The sequence below is a fragment of the Capra hircus genome, chromosome 4 (assembly GCF_001704415.2).
Source record: "Capra hircus breed San Clemente chromosome 4, ASM170441v1, whole genome shotgun sequence".
In the NCBI taxonomy this organism is placed as follows: domain Eukaryota; kingdom Metazoa; phylum Chordata; class Mammalia; order Artiodactyla; family Bovidae; genus Capra; species Capra hircus.
The window spans coordinates 422,281-444,871 of NC_030811.1; the positions used below are offsets into that span (position 1 = coordinate 422,281).

Genomic DNA, 22,591 nt, shown 5'->3' on the forward strand with positions numbered 1-22,591 from the left:
CCGTAGCAGCATAAATACTGTGTTAGGAGAACTAGCTCTGACGTGTTGGTGGGATATTGTATCATGTTTATGCCAAGTTCACTGTTACGGGTGGTAACTAACATGAAGTGTCTGATCATTGTTTTTTTTTTTTAACCTCCCACCTAACAGTGGTTTATCAGATACTATCATTTTGGATATAATATCAAACTATCTGGTGCTTCCCAATCGAATCACAGTCCCTCTTGTCAGCGAAGTTCAGATAGCTCAGCTGCGATTTCCTGTACCAAAGGTAAGCATGTGCTCATTAACACATAAAATAGACTGAAGGAACTTTTCACGTACATGGGTGCTGAGTGTTGTATTTCTCCTAACAATGACCTTGCCATGTGGATCTTGATGCTGTAAAAGTGGTCTGTCCTGCCCATCCTTAGGAGGTGACTCGATGGACGTGAGTCTGAGTGAACTCCGGAAGTTGGTGATGGACAGGGAGGCCTGGCGTGCTGCGATTCATGGGGTTGCAAAGAGTTGGACACAACTGAGTGACTGGACTGAACTGAACTGAAGGGCCACTTGGCCTAAAGCTTTCGGAGACTTAAGCGCAGTTCTTAAACCTCAGAGGTACTCACAGAAATTTAATTCTGCAGATGTCACTGCACGTTGTAAAGGACAGCTGTGACAACTTATTTACTGCCTCAGAAAGCACTTTCTGCTTGTGGGTAAGATGTACGTTTTAGCCTGAGCTGGGAACCTTGTGCCAGGCTCCTGCCAGGCGTGAGGAGCGGTCGTCTGGAGTGCTTCAGGGTTGGATGCGGCAGGCGTGCCGTGGGTGTTAAGCCCCCAGATGGAGTGAGCGGGCAGGGCTGGGCTGAGTCACGGCCTGGGGCTTGGCGGCAGCTTCAGTCTGGGAGTGCATTCCTCAGAGTGTCTTCATCTGTAGGTTGGGGTGGCACCTCACACACAGAGGTGACCACACATCTTGGAGGCACCTTCATTTCGGTAAAGTAAACAACCTCAGCCCAAGACCACGAGGGCCTGCCAGCCACGGGTGTGGAATCCTGCCCGAGGTCCAGAGCACGTTCTCAGAGGGCTGCTCCTACTGGTTTGCGTCCCGCCTGTGTGGTCTCACTGACCGTGGGCTCCAGAGGTGGAGTGGGCAGCCTGTCACGTGGTGTCTGGTCTCAGTTCAGAGTTTGTTTCATGAAGTAGAAGTAGCCAGCCTTTTCCCCCTGCCTGTTACCCTTCTAGTAAGCTCAATCATAATAACAGTGCACAGACCAACATTCATGAGCAGTCCTACTCTTTTCAAAGTAACAGCACCCCAGTGCTCACATCCCCGTTAGTCTATTGCTGGCATTCAGCAGGTGTGATGGGGCACGGGTGAAGTGGGGATGTCTTTCTCCCTTCACTTAGCATCCTCGGCTCGGAGAACGCAGGCCTACCTCTGCACACAGGGATCCTCGTGCTCCTGGGCTGCGGGCTCTGTGCTCTGTGAGCACTGGGGACCGTCTGAGCCTGCCCGGACCCACACTTCATGCTGCTTAAACATGTGACCACAGTGTCTAAGCATTCAGTTCAGTTCAGTTGCTCACTCGTGTCCAACTCTTTGTGACCCCATGAATCGCAGCACGCCAGGCCTCCCTGTCCATCACTATCTCCCGGAGTTCACTCAGACTCACATCCATCGAGTCAGTGATGCCATCCAGCCATCTCATCCTCTGTCGTCCCCTTCTCCTCCTCCCCTCAATCCCTCCCAGCATCAGGGTCTTTTCCAATGAGTCAACTCTTCGCATGAGGTGGCCAAAGTATTGGAGTTTCAGCTTCAGCATCAGTCCTTCCAATAAACACCCAGGACTGATCTCCTTTAGGATGGACTGGCTGGATCTCCTTGCAGTCCAAGGGACTCTCAAGAGTCTTCTCCAACACCACAGCTCAAATGCATCAATTCTTCGGTGCTCAGCTTTCTTCACAGTCCAACTCTCACATCCATACATGACCACTGCAAAAACCATAGCCTTGACTAGACGGACCTTAGTTGGCAAAGTAATGTCTCTGCTTTTGAATATACTATCTAGGTTGGTCACAACTTTCCTTCCAAGGAGTAAGGGTCTTTTAATTTCATGGCTGCAATCACCATCTGCAGTGATTTTGGAGCTCAAAAAAATAAAGTCTGACACCATTTCCACTGTTTCCCCATCTATTTCCCATGAAGTGATGGGACCAGATGCCATGATCTTAGTTTTCTGAATGTTGAGCTTTAAGCCAACTTTTTCAGTCTCCTCTTTCACTTTCATCAAGAGGCTTTTTAGCTCCTCTTCACTTTCTGCCATAAGGGTGGTGTCATCTGCATATATTTATCTGTAAAAATATGTGTCATCCTATGCTGATTGGTTCATGAACAGTACCTGGTAACTTGAAGTATTTATGGTATAGAATGCTGCCCCCTCAAAAGATAACTTTACCACTTGTGTTTACCTTGAAAGAAATATGGGTGGATGTTTTTTTTATCAATTAAGCAACATCTTAGGGAAAGAGAACTATGTTGTGTGTGAATGTATGTATCTCAGAGTTTCAGTTTCCTATCCATAAAATAGGTTTAATGACAGTATTTCATAGGATTCTTCTAAAAATTCAGCTCAGTGATCGGTGCGTATGAAGGACTTAGTAAGAGTCCCCTACATCCCTGGGTGCTGGTCTCCACTGCAGTTACCGCCCATGGAATTCCTACCAGGACACGGCACTGTTCCGGGCCCACGAGGCCCTGTGTCGTCCGCCTGGCTCCTGCCGCCGGCCCTGCCCAGCTGGGGCCCCTCCGTCCCAGGAGGGCCAGCAGTGCACGCAGGCTCCTCCGCCCCTGGCCCCTGGTCAGGCCCTTGGGCCCTGTGGTCTTGCCCCTGCAGCCCTCATGTTTGCTCCCTTTGCTCAGGGGAGAGGCGCCGTCTCGCCCCCAAGCCAGCCTTTGCCCCAGGCCTGCGGTGAGCCGGTGAATAGTCTGCTCGCTCTTCTTTCCAGGGTGTCCTGAGGATTCATTTTATTGAAGCTCAGGATCTTCAGGGAAAAGACACTTACCTTAAGGGACTTGTCAAGGGGAAGTCAGACCCCTACGGAGTGATTCGAGTTGGCAACCAGATCTTCCAAAGCAAGGTCATCAAGGAGAACCTCAGTCCGAAGTGGAACGAGGTGTATGAGGTGAGGGAGTAGGGAGTGCTTAGTGTGAGGTGAGGGGCGGGTGCTGAGAGTCCTTCCCCGGGGGTCCGCTCCTGCTCCAGCCCTTCCCCCGGGGTCTGCTCAGGCCCCCACTGTGTGCTGGTGGCGTGCTTGTTCAGTGCACAGTTCTCTTTGCTTTGATTTTCCGTCTTTAAACATACTTCACCTTGTATCCCTACCTCACACACAGTTTTAAACCTTAATCACATTAAGCTATCTCAGTAAAGAACAGGCCGCTAACACACGTACTCCACGATGAGGTTAGTTGTGAACTGTTGTGTAAGTTTTCATGTAGCGCATCTGGACATCTCTCCATGTCCCAGGTACAGCCACTCACGTGAGAAGCGCCCTCATATCTCCACACAAGGGATCTGGCCTTTGGGCTCAGCACTGTAACCAGAGCCTTTTGGGTGTCGTGGGGCCGTATTTAGTGCACTTGGCCAAGATGCCTCCAGAGAATGCCTCTTAGAGGGAACTGCTGTATCACAGGGCATGCGGCTTGGAAAGAACTGGAAGGGGGTACAGTTTTTACCCCACCAGCTTCTGGTCCTCCCTGCCAGTCTGTTGCCGGACCTCCCAACTTCTGAGTGGTGGTGAGGGCCCAGCCCTGACCAGGGCTGCTGCAGGAGGGGAGAGATGTCCGCACCTGTAGCCCCGAGAACTGGGAGCAAGCACAGCGCCATGTGCGAGGGCAGTTCCCAGGGGCTCCTGCCATCAACCGTGTCTCGGGGCCGACTGTGGGGCCTGGGTGCGGAGCAGCTGCTGGCGCCGATGTCAGCTGCGGTTACGCTTGTAAGGGTGAGACAGCCGTGCACCGGTACCTTCCAGGCTCTGGTCTATGAACATCCCGGACAGGAATTGGAGATCGAGCTCTTTGACGAAGACCCAGACAAGGATGACTTTCTCGGAAGGTAAGTCCTCGGTGACCAGGGGTGTGGACTCTTCCTCTTCGATTGTCACTCTTAAACTTGGAACATCAGAGCAGGTTTATTGCATGTTACATGTGTGTTAAAATGGCTTTTTGATGCCAGGTTTGTTTCACCTTAGACCTCTTAAAACATGTTTTGTTCCTAAAACAAGTTTTACATATAAGTAAGAAAAGGAAAGCTAAATTAAACAAAACTTGAAATTCACTTTCTTGGGTGTGCTGCCCCATTTAAGTGCTCAGCCACCAACTGTGGCCCCGCACGCAGCCCAGCTCCCCAGCCTTGCACCCAGCAGGCCGCTGGGCTCCGGGCTCTAGAAACAGGTCTGTGAACTTCTGATTTGTTATTGGCCTATGGGGGTGGGGATAGATGGTAATTTACATTGTGCCTATATATTGGAAAAATAAATACTGAGTTGTTTACTTAAACTGAACATGTACAGCTGAAAAAATATGAACTATCAAAAAATACACTTTAGCCTAATATATAACTATATAGATTATATAGTTATATATGCTATATAACTGAATTTCTTGTGGCAAAAAAGATAGAAGGGTAAATGACACTGAACAGGTCTGGTTTCATCCAGGGTGGCCTGTGTGTTAGGCTGTGACCTCAGAATTCATTTGCGAGACCCTTTATCGAAGAACAACCAAAAGGGTGTAAGCAAGGCAATGAGCAGATGAGGCTTGCAGAAAGCCTCTGTTAGATTCCGGCGTCAGCGGCTGAGACGGGGGCTGGCTGGGCCCCGGGCGTCTGTAATGCAGCAGGGGACGCGGGCCGTGCGGGGCAGTGCGCAGGGACAGAGGAGGGGCTGCGGAAGACAGGCGTGCGATTGTCCCGCCCTGCTCGTCTCTGGCTCCGGGCTGCCTCACGCTTCCCAGCAGAGCAGGAATATTGAGGGAAGTGGGACGGGCTGTTGGGGTTGTTCCAGGCACGAGGCAGAGGCCTTCGTGGCCCTGGAGGTGCCGGTCAGAGCTGAGGAAGCAGGGCTAGAAAGGCGGTCAGCGCCTGATTCAGCGCACCGCGACGGAGCCTGATCCGCGGCTGGTGTCGCTCAGACAGAGCACGTCCCACCCACCCTGGTCGAATGCACCCGTCCCGCATATCTGGGCTCCACTGTAGACCCGTCCGCCCCACCCCGGAGGCTCCACTATACACATGCCCACGTGCCGGGGGCGCCTCCAGATCACTGCCTGTGGGGAAGACCAGTGTTCCCAGCCCTGACCTCAGCCGTGCTGCGCTGCGTACTCCCTGCTCACTTCACACCCGGGTGGAATCCTGCAGGATGGAGCTTGTTTCTTGATAAACTATAGCATTCTGTTGCTTTTCTGGAGTACTTTTTCATAGAGTAATGCTTAAGTTAATTTCAGTTTTCAGAAGTGGTTTTCTGTGTTCTAAAGTTGTTGTATTGTTATTTCTATAGTCTTATGATTGATCTTATTGAAGTTGAAAAGGAGCGCCTTTTAGATGAAGTAAGTTTCCTTTGAGTATTGTTCTGTTTCGTGAGTGTTGATGGCGAGTACCCACTGCCACCATCCCCAGAGGTCTGAGAACTTAACAGCCGCTCACAGACGTTGAGAACTTAGGCCTTCCAGTACCAGCGAAGTGAAAATAAATCAGCACCTGCCAGAAACACAAAATCCCCAAGGGTCCAAACACACGCCCACTTTGTGTCAGGCAGGCATGGTCTGCTTCGGAGTCAGGGCAGAGTCTGGTAAGAGCTCCCGAGAATCGGGCATTAAAAGGTGGTTGGGAGGCATAGCAGAGCGGCACAGTGCAGTTGATGAGACATTGTCCCAGGAAAGACCCCCACAAACGCATCCTGAACTGCCAGCCACAGACGCTGCTTCAAGCAAGGTGCTGCTGTCAGCATAAAAAGGATAGAGGCAAGTTTGTGATGGCTGCTAAAAGATGGGTAGACTTGGACAAGTAAGGCGCAGCTAAGCAAGTCCCTGTGAGAGCCGCGCTCAGCCACACACAGCACACCCTGGACAGGCGTCTGCAGTGGCTCTGCTGCTGCGTGCCGTGTGCTGCACGGGGCCTCCCAGACACGCCCTGCACTCGGACGTCTCTCCTAACGCCGAGTGTTTGAGCACCGTCCTCAGTTAGCAGCTTGATGGCTTTTAAGCGGAAACAAGTGTGAGCCGATTATTGTTACATAGTCATGAGGAAAAGCACACTTGTCAGCATGTCTGATACTGGAACTCAGTGCTTGGGATCAATGTTATATTTTTTCTTGGCCCCTAAATTCTATGGATGTCCATATGTAGAATCCTGGTAGTGCTGGGTGGTACGAGAGGACATTTGAGTCCTTGCATGTCAGACAGGGACGGCATTGGGAGTCAGTGCATTAACACACAGAGCGGCCCCTGCTGTCAGCTTCTGGGGCCAGCCGCTCGTTCTCAGGCCTGGAGCTAAAAGTGGCGGGACTTCTGGGTTTGTAGAGACTGCTCATCTCGCGTGTCTGGTCCAGGAGGGTTTTGGCTGACCGCTCTCACTTTCTCCGCAGTGGTTCACCCTGGACGAGGTGCCCAGAGGCAAGCTGCACTTGAAGCTGGAGTGGCTCACGCTCATGCCCGACGCGTCGAACCTTGAGCAGGTGCTGGAGGGGCCCGGCAGCCCGCAGTCCTGGCCCTGAGATCAGTGCCAGAAACTGTGCTGCTGCTCACTCACAAACTCGGAGCAGTCACCTGGCTCTCGCGCTGTGCGTCGCCGTGGCGGCGCCGGCGCAGATTAGAGCCAGCGGGGGTTTGCAGGCATCCACAGGCTCTCGGAGGCCTCGGGTCTCCTGCTCGGGTGCCCTTCGGGGGCTTGGGGAGCCTCAGGTCGCCTGCGCACAGTGATCTGAGCGGAGTCTCGTCGTGTTCATTCTCTGTGCTGCGTATGTGGGGTGCTTATTTCTCCATCTTCCTTGTTTTCTTGAGCAGTGTAGGCATAATTAGACAGAAACAGGAAGCTTGGAAAGCCACCTGCTGAGGCTTTTCCCTTCCGCCGTAGGTGCTGACAGACATCAGAGCTGACAAAGACCAAGCCGACGACGGGCTGTCCTCCTCGCTCCTCATCTTGTACCTGGACTCGGCCCGGAACCTTCCGGTAGGTGCTGGCTCCTGGCAGCGGCTCCTGCTGGGTTTAGCCATGTGCTCTGTGCGCGTTGCTGTGCTTTCCCGTCCCTGCAGCCCACGAGAGCAGCAGTGGAGAGGGATACAGCTGCACCCCTTCATGAATGTAGTGTTGCTTTCCACCTTCCTGGCTTACCCAGGGTGGTCAGAATTCACTGACGTGTTTTAGTACACAGGAAAAGAATGCACTTAGTAGTTAGGAAAGAAAGTACCCTGTGGGAAAGTGCTGATTACTGAAATTCATGCCTGAAGATGAGAATCGAATCCCTTTGGCATCCCCCCGGCTGTGGCACAGCGGGGTGAGGGGCCGCATGGAGGCAGGGATGCCCTGCGCACGGCTTCTAGCCCTGAGCACGCTCCGTGGAGGACAGTTTCACAGATGGTGCCAGCGCTTGGAGAGGAGGAGGCGAGCGAGCCAGCCCTGCTGTGGCGCTGCCTCCACGCTGAGGGCACTGGCTTGTCATCAGAGTTCACCGCTGCAACAGCATGTTTTAGAGCCCGTCTACCTGTTCAACAGATGGCCTGTCTGTTCCATTTCATCGTGCTGGAGGCCAGTTTTGTTAAAGACTGCTGTCTCCAGAGGCAGGGCGTTTCCTCCTGAGACGGCGTGGTGGTCAGTGCCCAGTCACCTGAGGGCCCCGTGTGTGCCCCCTACGTGCATACTTGCTGCGGGTGGGTGCCTAGGCGTCCCTCCTGACCGTGGTCACACCACCCTGTCCCTCTACCTCGTGAAGCGCACACCCTAGTTCTGTCCAGCACTTCTCCAGGGTTTAAACGGCACATTATTCGGCTTTGCTCAAAAGCAGACTTGATGTATTTCGTGCATCTCTGTTTTATTTAAACTTTTTAACAATTAAAATCTGATTGATCATCTGTTTTTTCCATTTTGCAAAGATGTTAACTGTTTATGAATGTGTATAATTGTACCCTTTCTTTCAGTGAAGGTTTAACCTTTCTGCAGAATTACTTGTACGGTAGAACTTTTTGTTGTTAAACACAGTTTAAGTTTTGAAGTCTTTCATAGTGCCTGATGGGACTGAGTTTGCTGTGTGTTTTAGAATAGAGGGAAGGAGTGGCAAAGGGGCTTCTCTTGAGAACTGTGTGTTTTGTCACATTAAATTAAAATGGAATGGTGTCACGTAAGCAAGAGACAGAAAGGAACGTGAATGTATCAACCTGCTGTTGGAAGGCCACTCTGTGCATGAAGTGTGCTCTGGCCATCAGAGGCAGAGGTCTTGAGCAGCCCCACCCGTGGGCCTGCTGGGACGGGGGTGTGCGGCGCCCCCGTGTCTCCGTGCGGCTCTCTGACTCTGCCTGTTGCATCCTGGGTTTAGTGCTTCTGTGCCTCCATTGACCACAACCCACCATTCTTTGCTTTCTCCTCCCATTTCCACTTTCCCAAGAGTATCTACGAGGGAAACTTTGGGTGTGGCTACTTAAAAGAGAGGCGAGCGTCGGGACTAGTGTTTTGTGAAAATACTGCCTCAGTCTATAGAGCACTATTTGTGAGTTCTCAGTGTTCTTCCTTCTTGTGTTTGGTGGAGGCTGCTAGAATGTGGACTGGGGATTAGTGCCGTCTGCTCGGTGCCGGAATGACACGCATGCCTTTCCGTCTTGCATGCTTTCCGTTCCTGTGAGTGCTGCTCTCGTGCTTGTCTTGTGAAACGTAACTCTGCTTTAACTAACATTGGTGACTGCATCTGATACCAAGGTGGACCAGCCCGATGAGCTATGGAGGAGCCTTGGGCTCTGACGCTGCTCCTGGCCGTGAAAATTCTTTTTTTTAAAAATCATCTGAGGAAACAGTGAAGCTGTAATGATTAAAATGGACTTTCTTACGGTTCATCTCAATGTGAGATGTAAATATTTCTTTGCAAGCTTTCAGAAATCTTCCTTAAATCTCCTTTCTCCTGCTGACCAGACACGAGGGGTATCAGAGCCTGGCTTTCCATAAAGGCCCCGAGGCCCCGGGAACAGTGGTGAGACAGACGCTCACTGCTGCCTGAACATGCGCCTTCTCCCCCGTGTGCACGGCGCTCCTGGGGGAAGGAGTGTATGTTGCCTTTACGATTCGCTGCTTTTAAGGAGCTCCCAGAATTCCCGGGGTGGGTAGCTGAGCCTTCTGACCTTTGTCTGGGAAGTGGCTTCACCCCTGTGTCTCCTGAGTCTGTGCTCGAGCCTAGGCTCCTGGCACTGTTCTGGTCCTTTTAGCAGAGTTGGTCTCCCTTGCTTCGGGCTCAGAGAAAGCCGATGGCTTAGTCCTTAGTCTAGAAACTAATTGTTGATTTAACTCAATAGCTAATGAGATTCTTAAAGCTCATTTGTTTCATTTTTATTTCAGCATGCATACTCAATTTATTCTTATTTTTTAAATAAGGGGCAGGGAGCAGCATTTTGTCCCATTTAATGGATGAAGACAGTCAAGCCAAACAAGGGGCGGGTGGGCTGCTGTCCCCCCTCCTGTTGAGGGGTCAGGAGGCGGCGGTTGTGCCTCTGGCTGCTGCTTCCGGTCGCTCCCAGGAGTGTCCCAGTGGGGCCTGTGCTGGAAGCTGCTGCCCTGCCAGCCGAGCTGGCTGTATAGCTACTGTTTTCTGTAGCTGCTCCTTTTATAGGAAATGCTTCTGACCTTGTGTCGGAATTTTTTTAATTGCTTTGTTATATTTAGCTAAGGTGTTGATTTATCCAAACTAACTTTCCTCCTGAGTTATCAAAACCACATACTCTGCGTGATGATTCAAATATATAGGTGTCACCAAAAAGTCCTGCAAAATGAATCTGGATAGATTGATCACTTCCCCCCTCTGGTTTTCAGTATGTTGTAGATCTGTCCCTTTGTCGGCTGTCCCCAATGGCTGAGCCTGTTACTATTTCCAGCGGAGGTTTTGGGTGGTTGCCAGCCCCACACTCTGGTACCTTCTGCTGCTCAAAACACTCCTCCTGTTCAGCCCCACGAGTGTGCTTTCACCCCTGGTCCCGTCTGGAAACCTCAGCACACAGACCTTGCTCCCAAGCTGGAAAGGGGCCCTTTATCCTGTGGCCTCAGCACTTGGACCTTCTCCTCTGGCCAGAGGAACAAGAGGGTGTTTTCTGACCCACAAAGGCCTCCGTGACCACATGCATCTCCCGAGCACTTTCCAAGGGCTCTGCGTGCAGAGCTCATTGTGTCTCAGGCCAGCGGGATCCCTTCTTCGATGAGGTGCTGAGATTAGAGACCAGGGTTGCCTCTAGGAAGCCACAGAGCCAGGATGCTCTGAACTCAGCCGTGTGACCCAGAGCCCAGTTCTCCACCCTCCTGTCTAGTCCATCCTCGTATAAAGTGAACTTGTCACCGCTTCACTCAGGCTGTGAGTCCATAGTGCTGTCTATGGAGTCCGTCTGGGAGGAGTGCTGTTTGCACTGATGCCCACTCCTAGAGATGCTGGCTGTGTGACGTGGAGCCCTTGGCGAGGTGCTCCTCCGCACTCTGTCAAAGGTAATTTCAGCTCGCGCTTGGGAACAGCGCAGGTGACTATTGGCGGTGAGTCGCTCCAGTGCCGGCAGTGATGTCCAGAGGCTTCACGCTGGGCCCCCACCGAGCTCTGTCTCGCCCCAGGCCTGGGCAGCCTCCCATGCCCTCACATGGCTCCTCTTGCTCACTTAGCCCACACCAGAGCCCCTCTCCTTGCATCACGTCAGCTGGTGCACGCTGGAGTAACACGCATGCAGTAAGGTCACGTCTGTAGAGAGGGAGCTAGCTGCAGGATGGGTTCTCGATGTCTGCACTCAGCTCTCCTCAGCCTCAGGGCTGCAGTTCCCAGCCCGGCCCAGCCCCACCCCAAGGGGATCTGCTGGACCCACTGTTCCAGGGTGCTTCATAAAGAATAACACTCTATTTGAAGTTAATTCCAACTCAGGTGATAAAATCTCTCATCTTAACTTTTAATCCTCTAAGGATCTTGCAAAGCAGCTCTAGCTTGCCTTTTTGAGGGCAATGAAGTAATGAGATTTTAAAACCAATGAAGGTAGGATATGAAGCCCGTGATAATGATAGTAATAGAGCAGCACACCGTTAAAGCGAGGGGAGCCTCTGAGATGGTCTGATCCGCTTCTGCATCGCTCGCTTGTAGAGGGGATGAGGCAGATCAGGTCCCATCTTTGCTGTGGTTTTCTTTTCATGAGAAGATAAAATTCAGAAGGAAGAAAGGTACCATTTGCTCTTCTAGGATATGATTGGCTGGAGAGCAGTTGGGGCGTCTCTGGCCCATTGATTTGTACTTTAGATGAAACCTTCAGCTTAATTATGGTTGAAATGTTAGATTTTTTTCAAGGGACAAACCCTAGGGTTTGTTCGAGCTAAGGAGAGCTAACAGAACCCTTTCCTCAGGTGTCATTTTTGGATTTTTCAAATCCCAAAGACGAGAGGGGTGGGAGTAAAAGAACAGTGATGTAGAGGCTGATCTGTTTTAATGTTTACAGATTAAAGGTTTAGTCTAAGAAAATCTTGGACATAAAGATACTTTTACAGCTAATATTTACTGTTTCTTTGTGTAATTCTTTGTGGGTTTTGTTTAAAAAAATTTTTGTTCTCATAAGTTTTCATGTCATTAACCTTAACATAAACTCCTCATTGCATGTTTATTAACCCTTGGTATATTCATTTTCTTCTGACTTGAAAGAGTAACCCATTAGAATTTAACCCTGATGTCTTGAAGAAGGCTGCAATTCAGAAAGCTTTAAAGGTAAACTAATAGTTTTCCCTTCGAAAGTTGATGAAAACATATTGAAAGAGATGATGCTTTAACCCATATAGGTTTATTCACAGATTCTTCACAAAGTAATAGAGTAATAATTACTTGTTTGGTTGAAGAGAGGCTACTTTTATTGTTAAAGAATTTAGTAGTTAGAAGAATTTAAATCACCTTTGATGATAAATTTGTAAGATGTCAACGTGGTCAATTAGACTTTTGTCCTGTTGGCCTTAGGCAGCAGTATCTAAGATGCTTTTAAATCATCTGTACTTTAATTGGATTTGAGTTTGTGAAAATGGTGAGATAGAAGTTCTGTTTAAAATCGTAACCAATTTTAGACTATGATTAGAATGTGTGCCCAGTGCACTGTGACTTCCCATTAAAAAATCGCCTCTTCCAATATGCCACACCAGGGCCGTCTCTGGGTCGGTGGCCTCGGGCTTTTGGTGCTGCTCGCTGGGTGGCAGATCTTTCAAGAAGCTGTAAATCTCATTGAATGAGGTTTATTGAAAACTAAGCTCCACTTCTTAAAATGACATGCGCATGTATTTTCTTGCTAAATTAAAATGTTTTACTATTTTTTTCTGATTTCTTTGAGGCCTTATTTTAAGCTTAAATATTTAGGGGAATACGGGAGGAGTTCAGTGTAGTTCTTTTAATTCTATGCAAAGGAATTGACAGTGGGTTTTGATCAGTTTCATCCAGAAGAATAAGTTAAACTTCAAAAGAGGAAGACTAGCATTCTGCATTGATACAGGATTTAGAAAGCCCTTAGCACACTCCACTGAGGAGGGGAGGTGGATCTCCTTTGGAGTACTAGTTGGTTAGTGGGGTATTTCCTCACCAGAACGCTGGGAAGGAACATCTCCACAGCCTTGGCTCACCGCTTCTTTGGTAAGGGGAGATTATTGACCTGCAGAGCGTGATGGCTAGAATGAAGGCTCTCCAGTTAGACTAGACTTGCAGGGCTTGAACCCCTGCACAGCCAGCCGCTCGCCAGCGGGCCCTGCAGTAGGCAGCAGAGGCCTCCCTGCTTTGCTCCTCAGAGCGGAGCGGAGCTGACGTTCTCACCCCTGTGGGAGTGCCGAGTTTGTTAACTGAGATTGTGCATTTAAAGTGCCCAGTGTCGCTAGCAGAATCCGTATATTTTTAATTGCTATTGTGTTACCTTATTTAAGCCTAACAACTCGGTTCTGGAAATGGTTTTACGCCCATGAAAACTGAGGTTCAAATAAATGAAATACATGTAGATCTTAGTAATCAAGTAGAGAAAAGCTAAGATTTAGATTTAAGACAGTCTGACTTTAAAAGCTCCTGTTTTCACTATACCCTGTGTGTCTGTCTGGTGCTGAAGCATTTTGAATATTGCGTCCTGATATAAGACTTAGTCACTGATGTAACCTTTTTTCATAGCATCCAGAATATCATCCATTTCAGGACAGTCAGCCCTCGGTATCTGCGGATTTTGTATCCACAAGTTCAATCTAGGATCGAAAATACCCTGGAAAAATCTACAGAAAGCTCCAAATAGCAGCATTTACATTGTGTTTACAGCTATTTACTTAGCATTTACACACTTTATTAGGTATTGCATATAATCTGGAGACGACGTAAATTATACAGAGGTCATTTCATAAGTGAAATCTGAGCATCTTTGGATTTGGCATCCTGACAGGGTCTTGGAACCAAGCCCCCAGCAGATACCGAGGGATGACTCAACACGGTTATTCTGTATGTGACTGAGAAAGAACCCAGGGGCTTCCTTCCTGGCCCAGTGGTAAAAGCCAACTTGCCAACACAGGAGACTGTAGTTTGATTCCCTGGGTCAGGAAGATCCCCTGGAGAAGGAAATGGCAACCCATTCCAGTATTCCTGCCTGGAAAATCCCAGGGACAGAGGAGCCTGGCAGGCTACAGTCCATGGGGTTGCAAATGAGTCGGACACAACTTGTTAACTAAATAACAACAACAACAAAGAAAGAAAATAAGGTGCCAGTTAGGGTTTGATAGCATTTATTTTACACTTACTGAAAGAGTTTTTAGACTTAGGATAAACGTCTTTGAGGATGCCATTCACACACACACACATAAAAGGAAGATATAAGCAAAATAAATTGGGGAAGGCAGTGATAGCTGCCACTCTGCTATAGATCTGCCCCAAAGCAGGCACTTAAAGTCATCCATTGTAAATTTCATTTTGTTTTCAGAAATGTTAGAGTGTTTAGACAGGGGGCTGGGGGAATGTATTTAAATTGATAAGCTACAGTAAATAGGGACGAATGGCTACTTTTTCAGAGACTAATTAAGTGTATAAAGTTAGCTTCAGTATCAAAGACACACAAGTAGCAGTAGCGTAAGTGAGACAGAAGTGTATTTCCCTTGGATGCCACCGAATGCTGACTTGTGGCTTGTGGTGCTCCATACCTCCAGCCAAAAGGGGTACACAGCAAAGGCAAGACCGCTAGACCACTATGGGGCCACACCTCCCACAAGGGAGATTCAGAAACAGGATCCCTGTCCCACAGGATGTGTGCTCAGCTACAGCCCCAGGGCTCTCACATTAAGGGAAGGAGGAGTGGATTTAGGGGAGATTAGTATGCTCCCGAAGTAGTCTGTAGCCTTGTTTTTTTTTTAACAGTGTTTATTTCATTTTGCAGAATTAATTCACATCAGAAAGCTGAACCAGAAACTAGATTATCACAGTAGGTTCGGGCTAGTAATATTTTATTCCAATAATCATAAATTTCACGTCTGTCATTGCTACAGTGTTGAGGATTGACTCTAAAATTATTTAACTTAAAAACATTTTGTGACTTTCTTCTAATTTCCACTAACACAAATATTTAACTGCATCTTCTTGTGGGGCTAAGTTATAAATAAACCTCATATATGTTGCATTTTACCGTGTTCTCTTCTATCTGCTGTCTGTACTAAAGTATGCTTCTCACCATTTTAGCTTAGTCCTGAATGTTTCTCATTGCATTTGTATCCGCTTAAATGCAGTTTAGATTGATGTCTGTTCTTCCAGTCAAAATTACTTAGCAGCTGGTAAGCAAGATTTGAAGATTGCTACATGTTCAAGCAGAAGATACTAAATTAAAAATGTAAAAACATGCCTCTGACACGTTAGTATTTTTAAGATTCCAACCAAAAAACCTGTTCTGAACCGCAGGCTCTCACACTTGTCCTTCCTGTGCTTCTCTCTCCATTTGTCTCACTTTATTCAGTTCGTTACCTGAGTTTTCAGAGCTGGAATTAACATGAAAGATTTTCAGAAGATTCCATTTTTCCAGGGTTGCTTGCTTTAAACATAAAATACCTTAACGTTTTAAAATTGTTTGCAAATACAAGTTTCATTGCTTTATGTAGATACAGTTATGGCTCTGGGGGGTGCTTAGCAATTAATTGTTTTCCACTTAAATCGTGTCTAGATACTCCCTGTAGTTGAAGTATCAGAAGTAAATAGAAGTGACTGTTAATATAAGCAGTAATTCCATCTTTAGTAATCCCTATTTTAAGACATGCTTATTGATTTTATCTATTTTCTCTTTTCGGATAGTCTGGGAAGAAAGTAAACAGCAACCCAAACCCTCTCGTCCAAATGTCCGTTGGTCACACGGCCCAGGAGAGCAAGGTAAGGTGGTGACGCTCTGACTGCCCCTGCGACCTTCCTGCCACAGGCTCCGTTGAGGAGGGGGAGGGTGCAGGTATTGAGACCGTTGGCTTCCATGTCTTTGTTTTGTATTCTCAAATCAATCATTTGATAATCAGCTACTTAATTTGGAATAAAATATATCCACTTAAAAATAACATGAAAAAGACATGAATTTGTTAATTATGTTTTTGCTTGATTTCATGGGTAGATGACATGGGACAAACTTCTCAGTTTCCTTTGAAGGCACTACTAATATTTTGTTTAAAAGACAACGGTGTACTTAAAATTCAAGAAATGAGAATTGAATAGAAGACATTGCTGTTGCTATAACACGTGCTACCTTCAGGAAACATTTTGGGAATTCCTCCCTTTTTTGACTGCTAACCATTAATTTAAGAAACTTCCTGACAAGCAGCACTCCACAGGCCAGGGGAGTGGGGGCTGTACATGCAGATGACACGCTGTGGCGGGGCTGGGACCTGGGCTGGGAGCTGCTGGCAGTCATCCCCCTGACACACAGCAGCTTGCATAGTTGATGCCTAGCAGCACAGCCCAGCTGGAGAAGGGATAGGTGACCCACTCCAGTGTTCTTGCCTGAAGAATCCCCAAGGACAGAGGAGCCTGGCGGGCTACAGTCCATGGGGTCGCAAAGAGTCAGACACGGCTAAGCACAGCACAGCCCAGAAAACAGGTGTCATCTCAGCTTCCATACACGGTGCTGGCTGCACTTGTCCACAGAAGACATCCTAGAGCTGATTCAGGATATTTATTTCAGATTCGGTACAAAACCAACGAACCTGTGTGGGAGGAAAATTTCACCTTCTTCATTCACAATCCCAAGCGCCAGGAGCTCGAAGTGGAGGTAATTTATTCGCATGTTTACATAGATGTGTTTATATCCCCACGTCACACAGCACGCAGAGAACTGCCACCACGGACCCACCAGACGTGTCCCTGCTGTGCGTGTGAGCAGCAGGGCGGGAGGGGTTTTCAGTCTTCACCTTCTGGCTGATTGTCCTGGTGTCTAGAACTGCAGCTGGCGTTGGTATGTTGAGGTCGCTATCAGCCCTGCGGTGCGGGCACCCCGGGCGCTGCTGCATGCTGCCTGCTCCCAGTCAGGGCACCTCCCTTCCTCCCTTGCCTCACTGCCCGCCCGGCCTCGGCCCGAGTGGACACCTCTGCCTCCTTCAGGTCCTGAGGCACAGCCTGGATATCTCCCTGTTGCTAAGTCTGATGTTGGAGGAAGTTTCTTTCTACCTCTGCTGGTTTGCTATAGGTTTTTGTCATGAGTGGATGTTGAATATTGTCAAAGACTTTTCTATGATGTGTGAGATGATCATGTGGTTTTTCCTTTTGAAGTTTGTAAATATGGTGAAACACAGTACTGATTTTCAAATCTTACAGTTTATAAACCTCTATTGATTTTCAAGATTGAAATTAGAAAGCCTTGCAAGCAAACCTTTTTTGGGGAATAACCCCGCTTACTTGTGATGTAGTATCCTTTTTACATACTCAATTTAATTTGCTAAAATTGTATTAAGAATTTTTGCATCATAAATAAGAATAAAGGTGTGTGGTGCAACACAGAGAAACAGAGCCATTATTTTGTGATAACTTTAAATGGAGTCTAGTCTGTAAAATTATTCAATCACGTTCGTACACCTAAAACTAATGTTACAAACTGTACTTCAATTTAAGAAAAAGAATAAGACGGGATAATAATTTTAAAAGATAATTTTTGCACTGCATCCCAGGGATTGAACCTGTGTCTCCTGCATTCCAGGCAGGTTCTTTACCTACTGAGCCACCTGGGAAGCCCACTCACAAAATAATTTATAGTAACTGGACCTTGAATTTACAACAATAACTTTTCAAGTTCTGTAAACTTAGTTATTTCATTCTAAAATGCTTCTGTGTTTACAGTTTAAAAAATAAGCAATGAGGCTTTTAGGTTTTCATGTGTAGTTAACTCATTTGGTCGTTTCTGTGTAGTCTATGAAACCATCAAAGTTCTCACTCTTTCTGTTTAAACGGTCTGTAGCATGACAGTCTAATAGGAATAGCTCCTGTTGTAGAGGTGAAGCTGAAAGTTATTCAGCAGCCAGATATTGCCACGCCTTTAAAGCAGGTACTGTGGATTCTGAATAGAAAGCGTAAAAGAAACTTAGGAATGTGTCTTCTCCGTGAGTGAGTGTCCACGTCTACCCAGCAGAGACTTGGCACAGCACTAGGAAGATGTGTCGTCACCATTCCACAGGACTTGAGGCGCTTCCCTCGCAGCTCCGGGTCTGCGTGGACTGCTGCCTCCGGCTCAGGGCTCTTGCAGCAGATTCTTTCCATCTCTTATTCTCAGTACGCCTGTGAGGAGGAGATGGCGGCCCTGTGACACGCGTGCCCCGTAGCTCCACTTGATACAGTGTTGGGTTTCCCTGAGGAGTTTTCCTCCTGCTCCGTGTATGGACACGTGGCTGAGAAGGGGAGGCGGAGCTGTGTCTTTGACACCCAGGTTTTGGGCCCCCTGCGCGTCCTGTCTCTGTCTCCACGCTGAGCGCTCTTTGTGTTGGCAGGTGCGAGATGAGCAGCACCAGTGCTCCCTGGGGAACCTCAGGATCCCGCTCAGCCAGCTGCTCGCCCGCGAGGACATGACCCTGAGCCAGCGGTTCCAGCTCAGCAACTCAGGTCCCAACAGCTCTCTGAAGATGAAGCTCGCCCTCAGGGTACTGAGTGTCCAGAGTGGTTGGGGGAAGGGTCCCGGGTGGACACGGTCACAGTGCCAGACGCAGGGCAGAGGGGAGTGTGCAGACGATCGCTGAGGGCTGTGTAGCTCAGGGGAGCCGTGACCAGGGCTTGTGCTCAGACGCCGATGGCAGCGGTGTTTCCTGGCTGTTGAGCAGGCCGGAGCCGTTCCTCACACTTTCAGAGTCCAGCCAGTCTTTTTTTTTTTATCCTTTGGCCCAGAAAATATTGCTATCTGGATCAATAAAGTTTTCTGCTATTGTTAAATTTTCAAAGTCATTCAGAAGGGAGAATTTAATAAAACTGTAAGATGGTAGAGATTACAGGAAAGACAAATTCTGTCCAAAATAGACAATGATTCATTTGTAAGTACCTAAGGAAATGCTGAAAATAAAACTGGCAAACATATGGGAAAGTGCTAAAACTCTCCAATTTTTAAAATGCAAATTTAAATGAAGAACCAGCTTCTTAAAAAATTCAGTAGTCTGTGGAGGGTGTGGTAGAAGCAGTCTCCTTGGGCCTGGTCACAGCCCCTCCAGGTGGGACCACAGTGTCTCCAGTGGCGAATCATAGAGCTCTCTGTCTGGAAGCCCGACTCCTGGGGCCAGCATAGCACTGGGGCTGTTGGCTGCAGCTTTACTTGGGGAGAGGCCTCAGGCTGTCGAGATGACCCCCGATGCCAGGTGTTCACGTGTAGGCTGCTCAGGGGATGTGTGCACACACACAGCAGGTATGGAAGGAGCATGCAGGGTGGGGCTGCTTGCACGTCGACCCTCAGAGTCTGGCAGCCTCTCTTTCCGTGATCACTTGTAAGATGGTGGGATGGGGGTCTGTGGAGGAGGAGTTATGACCTGGGCTCTTCCTCCACAAAGCTGCCACCACCGTGCCAAGAGTGGCTGCCAGCAGAGGCCAGAGTGCTTGCACTGTTGAGTGATGTGCACACTCCTGTCTTACACTTTCTGTGATGTGATAGGATAGCTAAACAGGTCGGGTGCTTTGAATGTTTTGTGCCAGGGTTTAAAGAAACTTTGCAAATGAGGATCCCTAAAGCTGTTCACGCGTGAGCCTATGACCAGCATCAGCGGTTTTCATCCTGTGTCTGTTTTCACCCCGAGGTGCTCCACCTTGAGAAGCAGGAGAGGCCTCCGGACCACCAGCACTCAGCTCAAGTAAAACGGCCCTCTGTGTCCAAGGAAGGGAGGAAAGTCTCTGCCAGGCCTCAGATGTCTGCATCGCCGGGCTCGGGTGACAGCGGCACGGCCCCATCCACGCCGGTTGCCGGGGGCGGTGAGAGGCCTGGCATGGAGGAGCAAGGCTTGCCTGCAGAGGCCGGCCTGCAGGGCCCAAGGGACCTCGGCCGGAGCTCTTCCAGCCTCCAGGCGGGCCCCGCCAGCTCCCCCAGCCACATCTCCGTCAAGGAGCCCACCCCAAGCATCGCCTCAGACATCTCGCTGCCCATCGCCACACAGGAGCTGCGGCAGAGGCTGCGGCAGCTTGAGAAGTAACTAGACGTGCCCTCACTCTTGCGGAATTGACGCGAGCCCCAAGGGCTCTGGGGGGGAATGCAGTCTTAACCAGACGGTTTCAGGCACTGTGGCCCTTTTGCTCCCTGAGCCTCTGGCTCTCAGAGTAAACCTGCTGTTTTGTGGTGCCTAGTGTTTGGCTCGCTTAAAGCTTAAATTAAGAACAGTGGGGTGATCCTCAGGTCAGGAAGGCAGCATCTAGAGCGGACCTGTTGGACCTCAGCCCGGGTCACGGAAAGGCCTGGTGGGGTGTGTTTGTTGTTGAGGACAGCCCTGCTCTTTCATGCTGGGTTCACACCCGCTGCACCACCCAGCGCTTTGTCTGGGGATGTTTGTGTGGGTTTCCTACTCACGCCCATTTGTCACAGGTGTGTCCGTGGCTCCCTTAGATAAGGACAGAGTTTGTGGCTACCCTGAGCCTCAGATGTGAGCCTTTTCCTCTCGGCAGGAAGAGAGGCTTGCCCTCTGAAGCAGCTTCCTCTGCTGCCCTGCTACGCCCAGTGCGAGGTGGGCCAGGTGGCGCAGAGAGAGCACCCCTCCACCCGCGAGCTCTGTGCTTCAGCCCGAGACAGGCCGGGGCTATGACCTCATCAGATGGCCCGCGAGGCTGGGGCCGGGGGCTCTGAGAAAGGAGCGCAGATTCGGGCAGTGCCCGGGTAGACAGAGCCTCAGGAAGACAGAGAGTTGATGTCTGTAAGGAGAGCCCCTGTCTTGATTTTACTTTGGGCCCCAGCTTTTAGGAATTGGGCTATATTGAACCCTTGAGTGGAATGTGAATCCTGCTGGTCCATTTGTGCCCAGAAGTTTAGACAGGGTTCCCCTTCGTCGGTTTGCCACCTCCTCACGCGAGGGAAGGAATGTGCTCACAACCTCTGAGCCGTCTGTGGAGCTCACTCTCCGCTGTGTTTCCCCAGCGGAACCACCCTGGGACAGTCCCCCTTGGGGCAGATCCAACTGACCATCCGGCACAGCTCGCAGAGGAACAAGCTGGTGGTGGTCGTGCACGCCTGCAGGTGAGCGTCCTTGCCGAGCAGAGCAGGCAGACGGGCTCTGCGTAGGGACTGTGATCCTGGTTTTCATGACGTTTTCTGTTCACAACCATTCTGTTTGCTTTTAATACTCCCTTAAATGCCCCCTGTTACTGAGCCTTTAGACACAATAACGGGTGTATTTTTCTGTTTTTGAAGTGTCTTTGGGGATTCAGTTTCCAGAGCAGCTAACAGTTCAGAAGATCCAGGCAGGTGTGTGGGGTCATGGCAGGAGCAGCTGTAGCCTTTCAGGACGAGCAGGCCGAGGCCGAGGCAGCCCGGTGTGCGCTCAGTGAGCACAGCGCGCGACGGCAGTGCCGCTGAGCTTGTGTGTGTTGTTAGTGGTGACGGTGTAGAGCTGACTGGTTATTTTTCTTTATGTGGCTTGTCGGTCTCTGTATGAGACTTGTCGGTCTCACTAGTAGCTCTGATGTCAATAGGCGATATAAAAATTTGGATGTTCTAAAAAAGTGTTGGAAACAGGGAAGAAAAATTAGTAACGTTTAGAAACATGATTATGTGAGCGGGTAGGTCAGTTCAACACGTGCTTATTTACTGAGCACCTCCTGTGTTCCTGCTGCTGAGGTGCTTCCTCGGAGAGCTTCCAGAGCAGCAGGCTGGCCAGACGACCCTCCTCTGGGCTTTCGGGCTCCTCGAGATGAGTGAGCAGTTGGAAATGGCTGCAGGGACAGTTGAGCCTGGGACACCGTAGGTTTGAGCAGTGTGGCTACACCAACACGAAGATTTTTTTTCAGTCCTAAATATCACCACTCTGCACCACTTGCCATTGGCTGACTCCGCGGGATCAGCCGATTCTGAACCACATAGGTCCACATAGGTCCTTAACCTCTGTGCAGTTCAAGATCAGCTGTAATTAAATACTAGGTGTGTTTGGCCCAGTTGTTGGGACAAGAGCAGCAAGGAGGAGGTGGGCATGTGTCTGTGATAGAAGGGTTCAGGGGGACGGAAGGCAGAGGAGGGCATCCTTGGCCTGAGCAGAGGCCAGGGAGTGGTCCTGAGGACTGCAGCTGCACGGCCTCCGGGGCCTCCCGGGAGGCGGCCGCGTCCCTCTCTGGGAGGGCCAGTGAAGCAGTGTGGAAGGTGATGCTGTGGTTTCCCTGTTGGCAGCAGAGCAGGGAGTCAGAGCGTCCCCCAGACTCTGGGCTGAAGAGACGGGCTGAGGCCACCTCCTCGGCTGCTGGAAGCCCATGAGCACGGGAGAGGACAGTCGCCCCCTGAGTCCTCAGCGCTGGGATCCGTGCGAGCGTGGGGCAGGATATCACTCACTCGCTCACTTGCTCGCTGCCGTGTTTCTAGACCTAACACCCAGTGCTCCCTGGTCTGTGTTACCAGGAACCTCATCGCCTTCTCTGAGGATGGCTCTGATCCCTACGTCCGCCTGTATTTGTTACCAGACAAGAGGAGGTCGGGAAGGAGGAAAACACATGTGTCGAAGAAGACGCTGAACCCCGTGTTTGATCAGAGGTATGGTCCACGCTGCAGGGCGGACGGTCCACACCACCCTTCAAGGAAGGCCTGGTGGTGCCTGTGGGGAGGCTGACCGAAAAACACCTCCCTGTGAGCAGTCGGGGGCTTGTTGATAGATTTGAGTACCACATGGATCCTCAGACCACACCCCAGCAGCCTTGGCCTGCACACATGTGGCTGGACCCCAGTCCACGTGGCTCA

The 22,591-nt window shown here is 49.7% G+C and overlaps 1 protein-coding gene across 1 annotated transcript in view; it reads left to right on the forward strand.

Annotated features, from left to right (window-relative positions):
• Window positions 1-22,591, forward strand: part of ESYT2 (extended synaptotagmin 2) — an 82,689-nt gene that overhangs the window by 55,848 nt on the left and 4,250 nt on the right. The window contains exons 8-20 of the mRNA XM_018046633.1: window positions 151-271; window positions 2,992-3,168; window positions 4,015-4,097; window positions 5,539-5,587; window positions 6,625-6,714; window positions 7,113-7,208; window positions 11,890-11,952; window positions 15,520-15,594; window positions 16,391-16,477; window positions 18,183-18,332; window positions 19,467-19,852; window positions 20,789-20,887; window positions 22,256-22,387. Coding sequence (XP_017902122.1) covers window positions 151-271; window positions 2,992-3,168; window positions 4,015-4,097; window positions 5,539-5,587; window positions 6,625-6,714; window positions 7,113-7,208; window positions 11,890-11,952; window positions 15,520-15,594; window positions 16,391-16,477; window positions 18,183-18,332; window positions 19,467-19,852; window positions 20,789-20,887; window positions 22,256-22,387 — 1,608 coding nt within the window. The remainder of the gene's footprint in view (window positions 1-150; window positions 272-2,991; window positions 3,169-4,014; window positions 4,098-5,538; window positions 5,588-6,624; window positions 6,715-7,112; window positions 7,209-11,889; window positions 11,953-15,519; window positions 15,595-16,390; window positions 16,478-18,182; window positions 18,333-19,466; window positions 19,853-20,788; window positions 20,888-22,255; window positions 22,388-22,591) is intronic.